Raw genomic sequence first — 18,771 nt, forward strand, 5'->3', positions numbered from 1 at the left:
AACTCTCAGAACACTAAACAAATCAATTCATCCAACCATGAAGGATCTAGAGAATTGGGGTTTGGTTTGGGTTTTTTTTTTTCCATTTCCCTTTAGTACAAGGCAGATGTTTCTAAGTAATAATCAGAAACCTGCACAATTTTTAAGACTGAAGGAGAAAGAAACATGTATGAGCTTTGAGAATGTTCTCAACTCCCACTTAAAAAACAAAACAAAACAAAACACCCCAAAAAACCAAAACCTCACATCAGTATAAACACGTATCTGCAAAAGCAAGTTCTTCCTTAAAGCTATTTGGTAATTCTTAGTTCAGAGGAGCATTTTATCCAGAAGGTTCTTCGTGTTTCCAGTCTAGGTTGTAGCAATCTCAGCGAGGCACTAAATTTTAGGCTGTTAAAGTCTTTCTGTGCAGCATGGTCATTTTAAAATGATGTGGTAGCCGTCATTGCTTTCAGCTGTAATAAAGAAATGCAAAGCATTTTTTCATTGCTTTTAGAAAACAGCACAGAACTACAGATTTTCTTAAGTAGTTCGCAATAGTTTGTACTCTTGTTCCCTGACCTGCTTATGAAAATCACTGTTGAAAATCTAGGCCAAAGCATTTGCATAAAATAAAACATACTAACGGTCATCTTTTATCACTTTGTTAGAGGTTTTCTTCTCATTTATGTCAGTGGTATCAATGCATTTATGACAGCTTTATAACAGTGTAACTGAGAAGAAAGCACAGATCAATCAGCCTATCAGTCTAGTGTAAGCTGATAGAACACCTTAAACTACACTAAATTGGATTACTTATCTGTTCAGGATAACGGCACCGAGTTTGTGATAACATCTTGTGCAACTGGAAGGAGAAGTTATCTTTACAGCCACATGTAATAACAGCAGCAGTACATACCTTTTAGCGTACTGATAACAAAACAAGATTCATCTTGGAAGTTTTGTACCATCTGAAGGGCAAAAGGAAAAAAAGCCAACACAAAATATTTTTAGCAATTATATTCACATTTCTTTCAGCGCCAGTATAGAGGAGAGGTACCAAAGAACATTTGGTGTCTAGTCCTACACAGACCTGAGTGACCCTGCCCATAAGATTATTAAAGTACATGATTGATTAATTAAGGTCCTTGCAGCTGCTACTCTGCTTATGAGAAGCTCATACTAAAGTCCTTGCCTGGAACTGATCCAGCTTATTCAGCATTTTATCATCCTCTTAGCAGCTCTCAACCCTGTAAGTTCTTATATCACTCCAGTTAGTGTATTAAGAACTGTGCTCTTGTGTGAAGCTATGCTAGTTTACAGTGGATTAAGACAGTTCCTCTCCTAAATATCTAACTACAGTAATTCATGTTCAGCTGAATGATGAAGTTCAGTTGAGCTCACATTTCCATCTGAAATAACATCTAGATGTGGTCAGCTCTGAGAAAGTGACTCCTTCTTAAATAAAGGAATATTGCTACTGAAAAGCCATTTCAGTAGTGTTCTCATGGTTATTTTGACCACTATAGATACTGTGCTTGCAGGAATCATTTACTTGTTTGTATTTTGTCAAGGCACAGGAATCTTAATGAAACTGCTAGAAGAGGCAAGGCAGATCATGAGAAGCAAGATTAGTATCTAAAACTATTTGACCTACTCATGAGAAACAACTAGATTTTCAGAACACATGCAGCTTCTAGTGAGGCCCCTAACTAAAAAGGTTTCAGCTGACTTTAGATCCAATCTAAAATGTTCATTTATGCTTCATCCTCAGTCAGTGCTTCCTCCCATCTTAGAATGGCTCTTGTGGAACAGAGGAGGAGAATCACTTCTGGGAGGTGTCTCACACAGTTGAAACAGATGGTGGGCATGAAACTTCAGAAAGCTGAGACTTCAGAGGTCTAAAACCTGTCTGATGACCTCAGATAATACAGCTTTAAGCAAAAGCCTTCTCCTAGCTATTAAATAGTATTCAAGAAGAGCACTCTCCAGCTCTAACTTCTTAGTCCAAATACCCTTTTTAAGTTAGACTAATCATCCTCTTTTCTTTTGGGTTTAACATCCACCCCTTGTTCCTGCAAATCAAACTTCACTGGCTAGTCTGTATGTCTGTGCCTAACGATGCGTGAAGTACATTCATAGAATGCCTCACTCTTGCCACTATAGTACTAGAACAAGAAAAAAAATTATTAAGAAAAGCAATAGGCATTGTTAATAATTGACTTAAATAAATACTTAAAGCCTTATACCCAAGCTGGTTCAGGCAATTCCCCTACCAAGAGCTGCCTCCAAGCACTTTACATCCATAAAGCATTACGGTTTCAGATTTAATCAGGCTGAAATAGCAAGGAGACTTTAGAAATAAGCATTACAGCCTTCAATTTAGGCTCCAGTTGAGACCTATGCTCTGCTCCATTTGTTTTAACAGTGTTTCTTATAAATGAAGCTCCTTAAGTGATTCTAGTGCATGAATGAGTAAGTAATTTAGTGGAGGGAAAAGAGGAAGAAGGGCAACTCACTATTAACCTGCAAGTTAATGGAATGGGCTAAACTAAGCCATCATATAATGGGACACAAACAGCTAGCAGAGGTCCCTTAAATTATAGTGTACACCTACCCAGCACTGACTGACACAGTGACTGTAATCACTGCCCAAAAACGTAAAACAGATTTGCCCTATAGATTTTTCAAACTGGTTTTCTTTAAGAAGCTTTCCTATTAAGTTTTAAAGATTCTTGCTTTATATCCTCATTTTAAAATTCCAGTAGCCAACATGAAAAGGAAATGATCAATTTAGTTGTGTTTTGTTAAAAAAAAAAAAAAAAAAGAAAAGAAAAAGGATTGACTTACAAAACAAAGATCTTAAAGCCACACCAAAAATCAATGACATGCATGAAGGATTTTCTTCAAGAATTTGCTTTATAACTTGTTTGGATTAGTAAGCTTGCAAAGCCTTCCTGAAGATTCATTCCATAATTTAAATGGTCATCCAACAACTGTAACAGTTCTTTGCATTAACCCCTTACCTCATTGCTCACTAATACGTGGATCCCTGTGGGTCCCTGCCGATAGATTCGATTTATCTGCTGTGGAGAAATGCTGTACAAGTTTGCAATCTTCTCAATTAATTCCAGCGTGGTCAGTTCTTCCAAGAAGATTGCATGATATACTGCAACAAGTGGCAAGAAATTACAGAATGGCAACTACAGATAACACCAACATGCTCAATATCAACAACCAAAGGGGTTTAAAAATAAAGGTTCAAATCCTGACAGACAAGAAAAAAAAAAGAAAAGCTTAGCACCTTTAAATCAGCCCTTAAATATCCAGCTTGATGACTTCTAGAAAAATATCCAGTAGGCAATAAAAGCACACGTGGCTTTTGCCCAGGGGAAAACAAAGAGACTAATGATAGCATATATTATGGGGCACTAAAAACAAATTATTCTAATAAAAATTTTAATATTTTTGGATAATCTCTGTTTACTGAGTTTGATATTTTGAAGCAGATCCAATTAAACACTAAACCACACAATATCATGCCACACAAAAGTAGTCTTCTTTTAGATGTTAGTCCACAAGCATAAAGTCAAGACTACAATGTATCAAATCACTGTAGAGGACAGTATTATTTTTTAAATCCAATCCAAATGGTAGAGACAGCCAAGCAGAAAAGCTGTGCCTGGTTAATACTATGAGCAAGAACTAAGGACAACCTCTATTCCTATTTTACCATACCTCACGCCAGGAGAGAGAGATAAAAGAGCAGTGAGCCCCCAAAAGCTTCCAACTTGCAAGAGCTCATTTTAAGACATACCGATCTTCCATTTCCCAGAATCACAGAACCGAGGCTGGAATAGACCTCTGAGATCATCAAGTCCAGCCTATGACCCAACACCACCACACTGACTAGACCACGTCACGATTATGCCACATCCAATCTTTCCTTAAACACCTCGAGGGATGGCAACTCCACCACCTCCCTGGGCAGTCCATTCCAGTATCTAATTACCCTGTCCACAAGAAAGTGCTTTCTAACATCCAACCTAAACCTCCCCTGGTGCAGCTTCAGACCATGCCCTCTTGTCTTGTCACAAGTTGCCTGGGAGAAGAGCCTGACCCCCACCTTATTATGACTCCCCTTCAGGTAGTTATAGAGTGTGATATGGTCTCCATTGAGTCTCCTCTTCTCCAGACTAAGCAATCCAAGCTCCCTCAGCCTCTCCTCACACAACTTTCCCTCCAGCCCCTTCACCAGTCTTGTCGCTCTCCTCTGGACCTGCTCCAGTGCTTCAATATCTTTCTTGAAGGAGTGTGCACACAGTACTCGAGGTGAGGCCTCACCACTGCTACATTACATCCCCAGTCCTGCTGGCCACACTATTCCTGATACATGCCAAGATGCCCTTGGCTTTCCGTGCCACCCACACACACTGCTGGCTCATGTTCAGCCAGCTGTCAACCAGCACTCCCAGTTCCCTCTCAGCCAGGCTGCTCTCTAGCCGCTCATCCCCAGACTGCATGGGGTTATTGTGGCCACAGCCTTGTTAAATCTCATACCTTTGGCCTCAGCCCATCGACCCAGCTTGTCTAGGTCTCTCTGAAGTGTCTTCCTACCTTCCAGCAGATTGGTACTCGCCCCCAGATTGATGTCATCCACAAATTTACTAATGGTAGACTCCATCCCCTCATCCAAATCATCAATAAAAAATGTTGAATAGAACTGAGCCCAGTACTGATCCCTGGGGGACACCACTGGTCACTGGACACCAAGTGGATGCTGCACCATTCACAACCACTCTCTGAATACTTCAAAACAAGCCACAATCTAAAGCATACTGGGGTCAGAAGATAGTTTTAAATGCTGTGGTCCCTATTAAGAATTAAATGGAGATTTTGCCATGGCTTTCTGCAGGTAGCTTGTGAGATGGGTCTGTTCCCCAGGCAGATGGCACCAGTTGGAATCTGCGAACTGGTTGCAAAATTGGGATAAACAGGACCTCTTTAAACACTCAGGACATCACGTTTTCTCGTGCAGGAACTCAGGCAGAAAGCAGTGAACTGACCATACAAGTGCTTAACAAACTTTATGTACAAAAACTTACCACAAAGACTGCCATCTCCATTTTCTCTTTTCTGGTGGAGATGAGACCTGTTTTGCTCTGGTTCTTGGCAGACATAAATTGTCATCTTGGGCCTTACATTTCTATGGATTATTTTGAGAAAAAGAGCAGTGAGTTATTCAGTACATCTAAAATTCTTCCAGTCAGCTATCAAACAACAAGAGATCATTCAGGCAGTGCATAAATAATCAACTAAGGGATAGTCTTGATGATGGTGACTAGATGTCAGATGGTCTATTAAAAGCCCCCTGAGAGGCAATGGTACAGTGCAGGCCTTTTTTTCGGGATCAGATAAGAACAAACAGTTTACAGCACTTGCTAAGCAGCGCATCATACCTGCCTTTCCTGATCTGAATCCTGCTTTTACTGATCTGAATCCTGCCAAATGTAGAATTTATGGTGTTATTTCAATAAAACTAAGTTTGAATCATTTGAGGCTCCAGAGGTTGGTCGGTTAGTTAGTTTGTTACATGTGATGAAGATGCAACAGAGGGTATTGTAGGCTGTGTCTCAAATGAGCTGGATGGGAGCTACCAGCTGGTAGCAAACAAACCACTGGAGATCCACATTATGCTGCCTCATTTTGGCAACGTTTCTGAGCTGGGCTTGGATTTGATTACCAATGTGATCTCCAGCTTCTGATATAATCTCTCTGAAGTCTTAAAAGGAAGTCTAAATGCTACAGCTCCAGGATTAACTTCTAGTTAACTCTGAAATTTCCAAGGGAAGCTTCCATTAAAAAAAAAAAGAATAGGAAGGAAGAAGTACAAACCTTCCTTTGATTGCATTAAAGAGTCGAATTCCATCAGCAGGCCCACAGATTTGAACAAAATCTTCTTTGGACATCTTCAGTAAGTCAGCACCTACATATTTCAAATTGATTTTTTTTTTTCAGAAGTTAAGCAAATCTTAGCTTCCAAATTGTGTGTATGGGCAGCAGGAAAAGGCAAGGGGAGAGAAGCCACAAAGCTAAATCAGACAGATTTGCCTAGACAAGTTGCAAATTCAGAAATGTGTACACTGGAAATCAGTCATTATGAAACAGAGAGGTAGAGGCTTCCACAAGAGCAGTGCTGCACTGTAAGATATTCTCACCAACTCAGAGCTGTTTAACACTGGCCATTAAATGGTCCAATCTTCTCTGACTGACATGTTCACCAGGTTATTTAACCACATTGCATGTCAGAGAGGCTCCTCAAGGTTTCAACATCTTTAACAATTCCCCCTTTCTGCCATCCTTCTGTTGTGTACAACTACCTAATGGGAGGGTACAATGAAGATGGAGCTGCAGATGGAGCCAGACTGTTCTCAAAGGCACACAGGATGAGAGGCAGCAGACAGAAGAAGGAAGATGGGAAACACTTGTTAGGTATAAGGAATAATTTCTTCACTGTGAGAGTAGACAAGTTTTTCAAGAGGTTTCTTAGAGAGACTGTGGAATTTCCAGCCTTGGAGATATTCAAACACAACTGTATAAGAAGCAGGGGTTTGCACCTAATGAACTCAAGAAGTCTCTTCCAGCTTTACTTATTTTAACTAATCTAAGAACAACCACACTGGATCAGACCAGTAATTCCATCAAAAGTGGCCAGCAGCAGATGCTATCAATACAAAGCATGATCTGCAGTAGACAAAAGTGAATAAAGAGAAAACAATTTGAATTTGACTGTTTAAACTCACCCGAAAAGCTTGAGAAGAGTCTACAGAATGGAGAGAACCTATTACGATGAAGCCACTGCTGAGCATCTTGAATAGAAGCAGAAGGAAGGAGATGCTACATTGCAAAAAGAATAAGAAGGTCTTGAAATGAACTGTTCACCAGTGTCCTAAAAAAGAAAAGCACCACATTAACATGATCTCAAGTACTTACATCATTGGTGGGAGGCAGGAGCTCCACTTGGTGGGTTGGAGAACTGTTGCTAAAAAAAATTATATAAAAGGTGGAAGAGAAAAAAAACATTATTTTAAATTTTACATTGCAGTGTCCATCCTCTTCCCCCTCCTCCACTTGACTCAGCTATCACGAGTAACATTCCAACTTGGATTTTTTCTCTATCAGATTTTTTTTAAGTGCCCAAAATCTGGGCAAAGAAAAGAAGAAGGGAAAAAAAGAAAATAATAAATCACTACTTGAGCCTTTTGTTAGTCAGTTGAGATTTTACTCAACAGAGAAAAACTCAGTTTACTGACTTCACTGAAGTTTTCTATGCGGGAGATCTACTAACGTGACACTGTCTAAGAAAGGAAGTTGTGATCTATTGGGTGGCTGAATCAAAAATTTCTACAAGTGCCTAACTAAATCCACTGTCTAATAATGATTCTTCACAAAACCTGAGTAAAGGACCTTATCATTCAACCCTGATGTTATCTTTAACACAGTAAATTGCAATTTAACTATATTACAAAAAAACCCACATTTCTACTAAACCCTCCTAAGACACAGATAGGACTTCAGTGTGTCAAGGATTTTTCCAAATAGTTAGTAATCTACCACTGGAAGAAAATGCTCAACAGATCTCTTTATCAATACCAAATTTTGTCATTTCAGTGTTTGTCCTCGTTCATAGGTCAAGGCTGCTCATTGAAAATTTGAGATACAAGGCCAATTAATCAATAAGCTGTGAGGGAAGGCAGCAAGGCTGCAGCATCCTAGAGGAGAACAACAGCCTATTCCAAATTCCCAAGGGAAAGTACGTTGCAGGGAGGACTCAGAAGTACTGAGGGTGCTTGCTCTCTATTTCTGTCATCAGCTATCATCTCAGGTGTTTCAGCACCACTAGAAAACTGTTTAAGACAGCTACATTAATGAATTAAATATGCCTCCTGTTAGACCTTTGTTTCTTTACACCCCATTCAGCTAAGAATTCAGCATCTAAAAACCACCTCCAGAAAGAAATGAAAGAAAAAATACCAACTCTGAAAAGGCACTGAAGGCTGAAAGGCTCTAACACTCTTGTCAGGAGATACTGGGAATTGTTGGTACAGGGCATGGTGTGTTGCCTGAGCTCCACAGAAGAGCAGAAGAGGAAATTCATGGCAGGAATTGCCCTGGTGGTCCTCTGATACTCATATCTCCCAGCCACTACATAAGCAGTGGACACACAAACAGTATTCTGCATTACAGTGAATTCCTGAATGGAGAGTCTTAAAAAGATCTGTGGGAAATATTTTCCCCTTTCTAGGAAGGGTGATCCTTGACCTCTTCCTCCAGGGTATGAAATGCATGGACACATAAAATACATGCACACAAAGGCTACCATATCAACAGGGAATATAAAGCATTTATCTTTTACATACCCATCTCCAAGGTTGAAGCTGTTGGGAGAACTGTTGTAGCTTGGAGATGGAGCATTGTTCATTTGATAAGGCACATCTGGCCAGGGAGAACACTGTTGGAAGAAAGAGACCAGTGATACTTTCATAAGGATGGAAATAAAGGATGTGATTCTCCTCTCATACCACATTCATGCTGTTGCCACGCCACTAGCTTCAGTTCATCACTCCTGCTGTGAGGAGGAGACAGGCCATGGATTTTCTATGATGCTCTCCAAGCGGGCTGTCAGGGGGCCAGATTGATTCCAGTTGTGCATTCCACATTTCTCCCATTTCACAAAGCCTGTCCCCAAATAACACTGGGCCAAAGTGTGCACAGCTGTAAGTCAGAGCAATGCCAGTAAGTCAACTCAGACTGAAGGCAGCAATGATACAGCAATACCCCTGGTCTCAATTATAAATCCCTAATTAAATCCAGGCATGACTGACAAATACACTCCAGTGGCATAGCTTCAGGTTTATACCAGAGAAAGAGCAGAATTTGAACCAGCCTGCTAAAATCTCTGGCTATCAGTCAAAGAGCTCCAGTTATAAATGGGTATTACATGGAGAAAATGTAAGACAGGCAGACACAAAGCTACTAAAAGCCTTCACAAATACAGGTCAAACTCCATATCCCATTACAGTAGTGTAAAACCAGAGTAACCCAGCTAGAATTGGTGACTCTGTTCTGAATTTAAGCCACTCTAAGCACCAGAATTCTAGCCCTGTAGAACCCCCTGCCATCAAGAGGCTCAAGAAAATGCTCTGTAGTATCTTTGTTTGCAGTGATAAAAAGATGACAAGTGTAGCTTCGGAGTTTATCATCTCCCCAAATACTAGCAAATATTTTATTATCTCCACAAGCACTAGCAAATATTTAAGTCTTTAGCAACCCATATTTCCCTGTGCAACATGTCAAAGTGCAGAGAGCTCTCAGGGAGGCTTTGGGATCTGCCAACTCAGTAGAATTAGGTCTATATACATAAGAGTCTCGTTAAAAATTGAATTACAAAACATGTTGGTTGCTCCTGGAAATGTGAGAAAAAGTGAGTGGGAGGGACTGGATCTCACAAACAGGAAGTTCATTTAAATTAAGGAGGAAAAAAAATATATATCATTTTTTGAAGTCCAGCAAGCCATTTCAAAAACAAGAAACAACGCATTCCCATAGGGAAATAGAACAAACATGTTTAAATCACTGTCTTGAATCCTGTTGCTTAGTAATTCTGCAGCCTAGGGTAATCTTATATATACATTTTCTACACCACATGCATCAGAATCTAAGACATTCAAGATATTCCTAGAGTACAAGGTAGAATCTTCCGAGAGCTTCTATGTAATAGTAGCTTCATAGACACATTCACAGAAAAAGGGATGAATAATTTAATCAGACAGCCCATTCATCTGTTCAAGTGCCCCATCTCCAACACCAGCTTGTGCCAGACAATTCTGAAGAAAATACCTCATACAACTGGCATCTAAGTGCCATGGCAAGTGCCTGGGAGCACAACAGAAGATAGAGAAAACATTTCTTTCAAAGTTAGGCTGTTAAGGGCTGGTTTATACCCTGAAACATAAGAAACGTTGGCATCTTTTATTAACTTCAAAAGAGAGAGACATTTTATAATTTCACACCACTCTCAATTTCAAATCACATCTGGGCATACATCTCCCAAGACAATCTCCAGAGCTCGGCTACATTGCATTTTCTCTCAAATCTACCTCCCAACATGCTGAAGTAGTACAACGCGTCCCAAATGCATTACCTCTGTGAGAATAGTTGTCTCATAGGATGGCTGATACTTCTCCTTCTCTTGGGTGGTCTTCTTCTCCATTTTTTCCCTGTCAGTCTTCTGTTTTCTGTCTGCTCCTTTAGGCTATAAGCACAAGCACAAGCTTTCCCTTATGCCAAGTATTACAAGTTTGGAGACAGAGGACAACAGATACTTTTAGTTGGGGTTTTTTTTCCTAATCTGTTCATAAAAGTCTCCTTCAGATTTATGGGGACTCTACAAATGGAAGAAGATCAGATCTGTGCTTTCTAGAAAAAAAAGTATTAGTCAGGTATCTCTACTGTTTCTACAACATCCTCTATTAGTGCCTATTGCAATTCCAAAGTAGGCTGGCGAGTCCTGAGATTTGATACCAACTATTTCAGACCACAAGCCCGATGAGTTGTGCACTTCAGCTGGTATTTGCACCATGTCTCCAAGAAGAGGAAAGGCACTGCTCACAGGAGCAAAACTGGAGAGCAGATGCCTTGAGAAAAACGATCTATTAAAAGCTTGTTGTTAAGTGGCTTCAAGTCTGCCAGGCCCAGATTAGAAGCTTCAGAGGTGCTTTCTGAATCTCTCTCCTCCAGGTAGCATGGAGGGGAACTCTGCTGCAGCAAGCAAAATGTATTTAACATCACCATGTATACTCTTGTTGCTCATGGAGGTTTGGAGGAAAGAAACTGGAGATGCCATTATTTCTTGTTTACATCGGACCAGATGTAAACAGATACCCTAAATACATCAGTGTTTGTATGGTGCTCAAGGCACCATGGACTGGCATAAATCTTGGTGTAGCAGTAGGGTCATTTGACTTTAGCTACAATTGCTGTGTAGTTCAATGTTTACATCTCTTTGTGTGCATGTCTTGTTTAAGATCTTAGGCATGCCCAGTTAAAGGTCTGGTTTTTTACTCTGCTATTTGCATCACTCCGACACAATTTAAAACTATGCACCTTACTGTGTCTTAATCCAGTTGATAAAGCTAAAACTACTTCATACCTTGAACACTTTGATCTGGCAGCTTGCAGAATGCAAGTGTTCTGTATATTCACCATTTTCATTCTGCTTAAAGGTGTCGATTTGCACACGGAAGGGCACCCCTTTCTCTCCTCCATGTTTTCGTGGAGTAAATTCTGTGCTGATGCAATGTACCTGAAAAACGTGGGGGGGAAACAAAATGTGCTCATCTCTGGAGACAGCTGGAAGAGGTACAAATCTGAATTTCAGATTTTGCCTGAATAAGAGGTTTTGTCTCATTCCAAGAAACTAAGGAAGACAGAAGAGTTCATGTGTTTTCATTTCTATTCCTCAGGACAAACAATTAGGAGAAGCAGCAGCCCAGAACGAAACAGCACATCAGGAAAAGCATCTTTTGACTTAAGTACATCCCACATACAGATTAAAACCAGATAGCTGGCATCTGGGACATGAAAGACTCGTGAAAGAGGAAATCAAGCAAAACTAACAGGTTGTGAAAAGTTTCCTCCAGATGAAACTCATGCTTAGAAAGCAACATCAATTTATTTATTTTAAAGTAAATTCTATCTGTAGCAGGTAGTACTATAAAACTAGCAAGTAGCCAGCAAGTTGGTTTAGCAAATGTCCTACAAAGGAATTATACATAATTGTCACTTGAGTTTTATATTATCACCATCTTTTTCTTTTCTTCATGTCCTGTCTACCTTATCTTATCAAGACCTGAAGAGTTATCTCATCATTGTATTTACAACAGATTACTTCTCTCTTTACCTGAATGAATGCTGAGGCTCTCTTTGATGGATCCCACAGAAATTCAACAGTGTTCAGCTGGGTTGGGCTGGCTCTGGGATCTAAGATACCAACTGACAGCGGAATATCTGTAGAAGAAAACACCTAAAATTTTAAAAATATTAAATTGAAGAAGAGAAAGCATTTCTATACAATTACATGATGCATGTGAAAAGCCAAGCCACCAGTGATACGACTATTTGGGACCTATAGTGCTAGATCTCCTGCTCACACAAAGACATACAGGATTCCAGAGAAAGCAGGACATAAAAAAGCCTGAACACACAGGCAAACACTCCATACATCATTCAGCACCTTGCTTTCAAACACTACACAGGTGCCATAATGAAATAGTCTCACCTATATCGAGGATGCGGTCCCCAGGCCGACTCCACCTCCAGCCCTCCAGCTGCTGATGCTCTGTGTACTGCAGGCGTCGGTCGTGGAAAACAACACGAATTATGCTCTGTTAAGGAAAGAGAGCAAGGTGAACAATGTGGTCTGGAGGCCCTTCTCTTGAAATGATTTTGGTTCTCCAGCGTGGAAGCAAAAGCTAATCTGTTAGGTTTCTCACCCCCCATTCATGAGGAGCGTAGAGGGTCCACCTAAGAGACCCATAACCATATTTATCAAATTCCTAAGAGACTCCTGAATGAGAGAGCAACACATCTTCTCCTTCACAGGGTGCTGCATAATGCAGCCCTGTACAGCTTTCAGGGATTCAGTTTGGAACCCCAGAATGCCCACCCAATCTTAGGTGTCATGCCATGTAAACACTATACCACCCCCACACCCAAAATGGCTCACATGGAGGTAATTCTTTCATGTGTCTGTACCATGCTCCAATACCAGTGCATCCCACTCTGATTAGCAAACGTGAAAGCCAGCCTGTCTCTGCACTGGTGGGACTAACATGACTAGATACCTTGTCAGTAGGAATTAAACTTGATTCCAGCCATTAACAGCCAGTCATTGGATTTGCCTCAGTGTAGTTAAACAATAGGAAAGCTTCTGTAACAGGAGAATTTTCACCTCTGGTCTGCAATGGTTGCAGCAATGTGAGTAACTGGAGAAAAAAAGCTGGAATAAGGGCAATTCCCCAGGCAGACAAGTCCAAAGTACTCCTAACTAACATATCCTTTTGTGTGTTCAGTGCTATATTTGTATGAGTTAATGATCCTTTACATCCCAGTTTCTCAAGCCCATGCTCCTGATGGGGACTTTCATATCAACTGAGTAAGCAATTTTTGTCAATGAACCTGTCAAGCACCCAAATCAAACCCTAGCTCCAAGAAGCAAGCAAGCCACAGTGGGAACACCTGTAAAATTGGAATCCCAACCCATATGCTTCCTAAAATGGGCCAAAAGACAAGCAGGGAACTGCCTAAACTTGGACAACATATGAAATATAGACTGGAATCCAACTAGTCCCCACTTCTCAAAAGAAGTTCTGATGCAGAACATCTCAGAACTGGGGAGAGGAAGGCTTGAAGGTTAGATCCAGAACCAAAGTTTTTGAATTTTAATTATTTTGGGAGAGAGGAAACAACAAGAAAAAAAATCTCCCCCCCCCAAAAAAAAAAATCAAGTTCTATACCTTTTTAATTATACCCATTACCAAAGTAAACTGGAGCTATGCAGAATCTGCATGGCAGAACAATGTAAACACCAGGGTCCTCCATTTGACATGTAACAACCCAGGTGTGTAGCTGCAGTTAAGAAAGGAGACAATTCTGCCTCTCATCAGTTTGGACCTTGTTCACCTCTGAACTTTGGGATTCCCCTGAACCCAATATTCACAGTGAAACTCTGGGGTCATGGTCACAAAGAGAATAAAGGTTCCCCTGAAGCCATGTAAAGCCAAGCTACGTAGTCCCGTGAAACTAGCACTCAACAACTCCATCAGCCCTGCTCGTATTAAAAACAATGGCAAAGTATTTTCCATTGTCTCAGCTTGAGCAGAGTCAAGCCCTTCATTAGAGGCTGTATGTAGTAGCAGGAAGAAAAGAAATCTATATTTCTCCTTACCTTTACATATTTTGTGTTTAAATCTTGAAACTCTCCCAATTTCCTATTCTCAAGTAGACGGATTTCATAAGACTGACCTAGAGTTTAAGGAAACATTTCCAAGGTGTTTAATATGTTGTAGCAATGAGAGAGTCATGCTGGCATTTACATGGCTAACAAAGCATATGTTTGATCAGGGAAAGCTCATTTTTGGTAATACAACGCATTTGCCCCAGTAATTGAGCAGGCACTAAAGCACAGCAGAAATTCGAGAGGAAGGTTTGTCTTTCAGCAACAAAAAGCTCTCAGATAGGGCATTGATCATAGTCTGTGTCCTGGAGCTGCTACAGTTTTCTGGACACCCTTCAGAAAGTCACCAAAGTGTTAGAGGCAGCCGAACCCCAGCACCATCTGACTGTAACAGCACTGCCTTTATCCAGCCCTTCTGCTGAAGCAATGGCCTTGTGGCACAACAGGTCTGGGCACTATTCTGCACATACTTGGGCAAAATCTTGCCTTCTTCAGAGAGCAGTCAGGCTTGAAAGATGTCTTGCTGAACCAGAAATACAAGATTTGTTCTGTAAGGCCTTGAATGTATCTGCCCGGGGCATAAATACTCCTTCAGGGATGTGTGTGGAAGCAGCAAAGGGCACTACAGCATGTGAAAGGAGTAATTCTGGGAAGGGAATCCATAATCCAGCACTCCACCACCCTCAGCATAACAAATTTAACCAGTTCAGTAGAATTCAACTAACTGCTTTATGAAACAACATCTCCCTCCAAGACTGACAGCAGACAAAGGGGACTGATGTCTCAATACCTTGTGCAGAAATGGCTAAGCACAAAAGCTCCTTGTGTAGGATCAGCTCTTTACAATAAACCTGCAGGTGGTACAGAGGCAGGACTAGAGCTTTGAGATTAATGGAATGCATGTATACCTTAGAGCTAGTTTTTCTCGTTCATCTTGATATCCTCCCTTCTACTGAAAAATGTAAAAGGCAGGCCCAAGGAGGAGATCAGCTTGAGTGTTCTGGCTCAACCAGTATCTGCAGAAAAAACTGCAAAGCAGATAGATCTCCCTCTAAGCAGTTGCTACCAGCAGAGATAAAAAAATGCTACATTCCTGGATCTAGATATAGAAGAATTATGACAGCAGATGTGTCAGAAGGGCACCATGTTTCAGGCAGATTCTCTTCTGGGAATCCCAGCTCTTCCAGTTGCCCTCATGAGCACAGACCATCTCGCTAGAGCACAGGGATCAGTGTGCTTATTCAGCTGGCTGGCAGGGAGGAGGGGGGAATTAAAAAAAAAAAAAATTGACAAAAGAGGCCATATTGAAACCCCAAATGTTTGCACAACACTCCTACTGATGTCAACAGGAGTTCTGCAAACAGGAAATGACCCCTGAATCCAGCAAGTAGCTTAGGGCATGGGGAGAGTAAGTCATGCGAAGTACCAAACTAAGCACTGGAGACATGCACAGATCTTAACCCATCTCTGACAAATGACCTTCCTTTGAAGACTGCTAGACAGCAAAAGTCCTGAAATTGAGGTCTTCCAACTTTCACTCACCAGACCTTCTAAGTTCCCACTGATACATGTCAACCCGGTTCACTTGGCAGTTTTTAGAAAGGTGCCTCTGTCCCCACATAACTGATACTGTTGCATCAGGATAAAAAAGATCAGGCTCAGGTTCACACAACTGGTTTTCTCTCATAGGATGCAGAACTGTTTAGGTTGGAAAAGACCCTTAAGATCATCCAAGTCCGGCTGTTAACTCAGCACTACCAAGTCCACCACTAAACCAGATCCCTAAGTGCCATATCTATTGTACTAGTACCTGTGTATATGTTGTAAGTGTCTATGTTGTATGAAGTATTTGGCTGCTCAGTGCCTCAGTTCAGGGATAGATTTCACCAGCTGCAGAGTGATACAGTTCATTGCCTCAAACAAATTTACACAGTCAGGCATCCCTTGCACTTGCAGTTCACTCCCATGCAAATATGAGGCTACGTAATCATTAACAAAAATTAATTTGGGAGAGAGTAAAATACGTCTATGACTATATTCAGATAGGGTAAAAAGGACAGAGAAATTCAGTGGCATGAGCTGTGATACAGAGGAAGGCAATGGTAAACCCAGAAGCACTGTCAGCCATTCAAGTATCTCAGAAACGACCAGGGATTTAGGACACCTTTGTGAACTGATATACTGTACTTTTTGGTCAGCCTGATTTGATTATTTGTAGTTCCAATGAGACAAAAGAAAATAATGGGCATTGGCTATGGCCCTTTCAAACCAGCATCAAGCATTCAAACATTCTGCAGCATGCATCTTCCAACAACTTGCATAGGATAGGAACAATACTGCAGCCTGACAGACAAGGAGCACCACACATCTCCTGACAGCAGCAATTCAGCTTGGATAGACTTAGAAACAGATTCTGCCCACTGTTAAAAAAAGAAACTATAGTGGAGATAGAGTTAATATTAAATGGAAAGCCAAAGAGGAAATAAAAGGTTTTGATGAAAGATATATAGGTCATCTGATGTAAGCCCTGGAACTTGGTTTACACCATGAAAAATCTCAGTCAAAATGGCATTTTATGCTAACTGCTTTCTCCTTGACCTCTGAATGTTTCACTCCAGTTACTACACAGAGCTGTTATCAAAATAAAACTGCTCCCAGTCAAGCTTCAGAAAACACGCAGCTTATTTCCCTCTCTGTGGAAATCTGAGAATTTGGTCCCAGATCCTCACAATTCCTTTAACTGGTTTGGTACTGAATTTGAAAAACTCCTCCCTACAACTTATTCCAGCAAATTCATTGCTTTGTGGCTAATGGTATCCCTAATTTGTTTATATAGCATGGACAGCATTCAGATACCTGTACTTTTATATCACCAAACTGCTTGGATTGTATTTTTTCTTCTAAAAATCACCTTCTAACTCTTGTTTACCCTGTTTTTCGCCATCAGTACCAGCAAAACTCCTGAAATCATGAATTGTAATCTCAGTTCTGCAACTGTAACTGCTGCAGGGGGTGGGGGGGAAAGCCCTAGAGAATCAGTACTTGGATGCTGGAAAATAATAGTGACTTAAGCTTGAGAGAGCTGAATTCCCCCTTGCATCATAGAGGGCAAAGAAGTCACTCAAGACCGTGGTACACAGATCATCTATGAACTCTGCACCACTGACTCACCAGCTAGCACAGGCTGACAATTTTCTTCTAAAGCTAATCAGAAGTAGATGATTGTTACTCAGGTGGCTATCAGGTAAAGAAATGTGGCTGTAAGTGTGACTAAAACTGTATTCCCAGTTCCCAAGACAGGCTGCAACTAGCTAAGCCTATAAAATACAGCTGAAATATAGAGAGCACCCCTAGACTGAGCTTTTCCATCTGCCTCAAATGGAAATACAAATTAATATTGGCTAGGCTACATCTTTCCAAGTCAATGCTTGGTGGTGAAGCTGGAGACACGGGTAGAGTGGACCAGTGCTGAGGCTTTGCAATGATTTGATTGAATGGTCTGACTTTGACCAAGGCAACATCGAGCCCTCAGCTGACAAGGGTTTAACATCCACTGGGATCAGATGGAAGGAAGAGCCTGAAGAAAATATCTGTGGCAATGGAGAGCAACAGTGGCAGTTTTAAAGCAGTCCCCCTTCACCATCATGGCATTTAAAACATTGCTGAAAATTAGTCTTAAATTCAGCCTTTAGGCCAGCAACTTGATGAAACCCTTTTCTTTCCATACTGTCAACGCTGGCCGTAGCTGAACCACACCACAGGCAACATGGGTCAGGAGAGCTTCAAAGCTGGTGACCAGCCTGGTCTTTGGTCGTGTGGTAATATTGGCCACAGGCATCCAAGAGCACCTAAGGCATCTCTGTCACTACCTGAAATGAAGACAACATTTTGCAAGTGCATCGCCAGCCTAGATGAGGTGCAGTCTCCTGCCTGCCTGCCTGCATGACCCAGCACTCCCCTCACACAGAGTTTGCCACAATCCTTCTTCCCTACCTCAGGCAGAGAACAGCAATAAATATTTTGAAAACCACAGCAAATTCCTGAGATGCAATTTGTCTCCCAGCCTCACTGAAACCGTCAGAGGCACCAGTAAAAATCTGGGTGGGTGATGATACACTGAAATTTGTATTTTGAACAGACATTCCCTGAGCAACAGCAAATGTATGCAGCCTCCTCCTAGACTAGAGTTTGAGCTTTACAAACAAGAGTAGTATCCAGCAAAGTAGTAACCACCCAGGTTCAGAGAGCTCCTTCTTGGTGATTCATAAAGCAATTGCATCTATCTTAAGGAGGATTTATGTACTGTTTACTTTTTAAACTTTCATTGTCTTTGGTAATTAACAGACATTAAATGTAGGCATGACCACTTACTGTGGGGACAAAAGAACCGAAAGTCAACAATTTGCTGTGGGTGAAAAATAATTTAGCTCAATGCAGGTACACTTTAACAGGCTCAAAAGGCACAGACCATAACAGCTTGATCGATTTCTATTACTGGAATGTAGTCAGTCATCAGAAATTTTATGCAATTTCTGATTATAAAAGATTATAATGGTTTCAAGCTCAAAGTTACATTTTGTTGAGAGATTATTTGCTCCACAACCACACTAACCTGCTTGCTGTTTTTCAGTTTCAGTGTTAGATGTCAAGGGCCACTTGCACTACACATTTTGGGTTGTTGTTTTTTTTTTTTTTTTCACAATACACAGATACAATACACTAATTCCCAATTAGCATGCTGATGTTCCAGACCAGTATGACTCAGGCCTTAATCT

The 18,771-nt window shown here is 40.9% G+C and overlaps 1 protein-coding gene across 1 annotated transcript in view; it reads right to left on the reverse strand.

Annotated features, from left to right (window-relative positions):
* Positions 1-417: 417 nt before the first annotated feature.
* The window catches only part of TFCP2L1 (transcription factor CP2 like 1), a 32,195-nt gene continuing 13,841 nt past the window's right edge, over positions 418-18,771 (reverse strand). Inside the window, exons 3-15 of the mRNA XM_054380954.1 lie at positions 13,988-14,064; positions 12,320-12,425; positions 11,942-12,048; positions 11,192-11,344; positions 10,184-10,294; positions 8,400-8,491; positions 6,973-7,021; positions 6,783-6,876; positions 5,875-5,965; positions 5,085-5,185; positions 3,006-3,148; positions 899-950; positions 418-455 (exon numbers count right to left, since the gene is read on the reverse strand). Of these exons, the coding sequence (XP_054236929.1) occupies positions 418-455; positions 899-950; positions 3,006-3,148; positions 5,085-5,185; positions 5,875-5,965; positions 6,783-6,876; positions 6,973-7,021; positions 8,400-8,491; positions 10,184-10,294; positions 11,192-11,344; positions 11,942-12,048; positions 12,320-12,425; positions 13,988-14,064 (1,214 nt within the window). The remainder of the gene's footprint in view (positions 456-898; positions 951-3,005; positions 3,149-5,084; positions 5,186-5,874; positions 5,966-6,782; positions 6,877-6,972; positions 7,022-8,399; positions 8,492-10,183; positions 10,295-11,191; positions 11,345-11,941; positions 12,049-12,319; positions 12,426-13,987; positions 14,065-18,771) is intronic.

Source organism: Indicator indicator, chromosome 5 (genome assembly GCF_027791375.1).
Source record: "Indicator indicator isolate 239-I01 chromosome 5, UM_Iind_1.1, whole genome shotgun sequence".
Taxonomy (NCBI): domain Eukaryota; kingdom Metazoa; phylum Chordata; class Aves; order Piciformes; family Indicatoridae; genus Indicator; species Indicator indicator.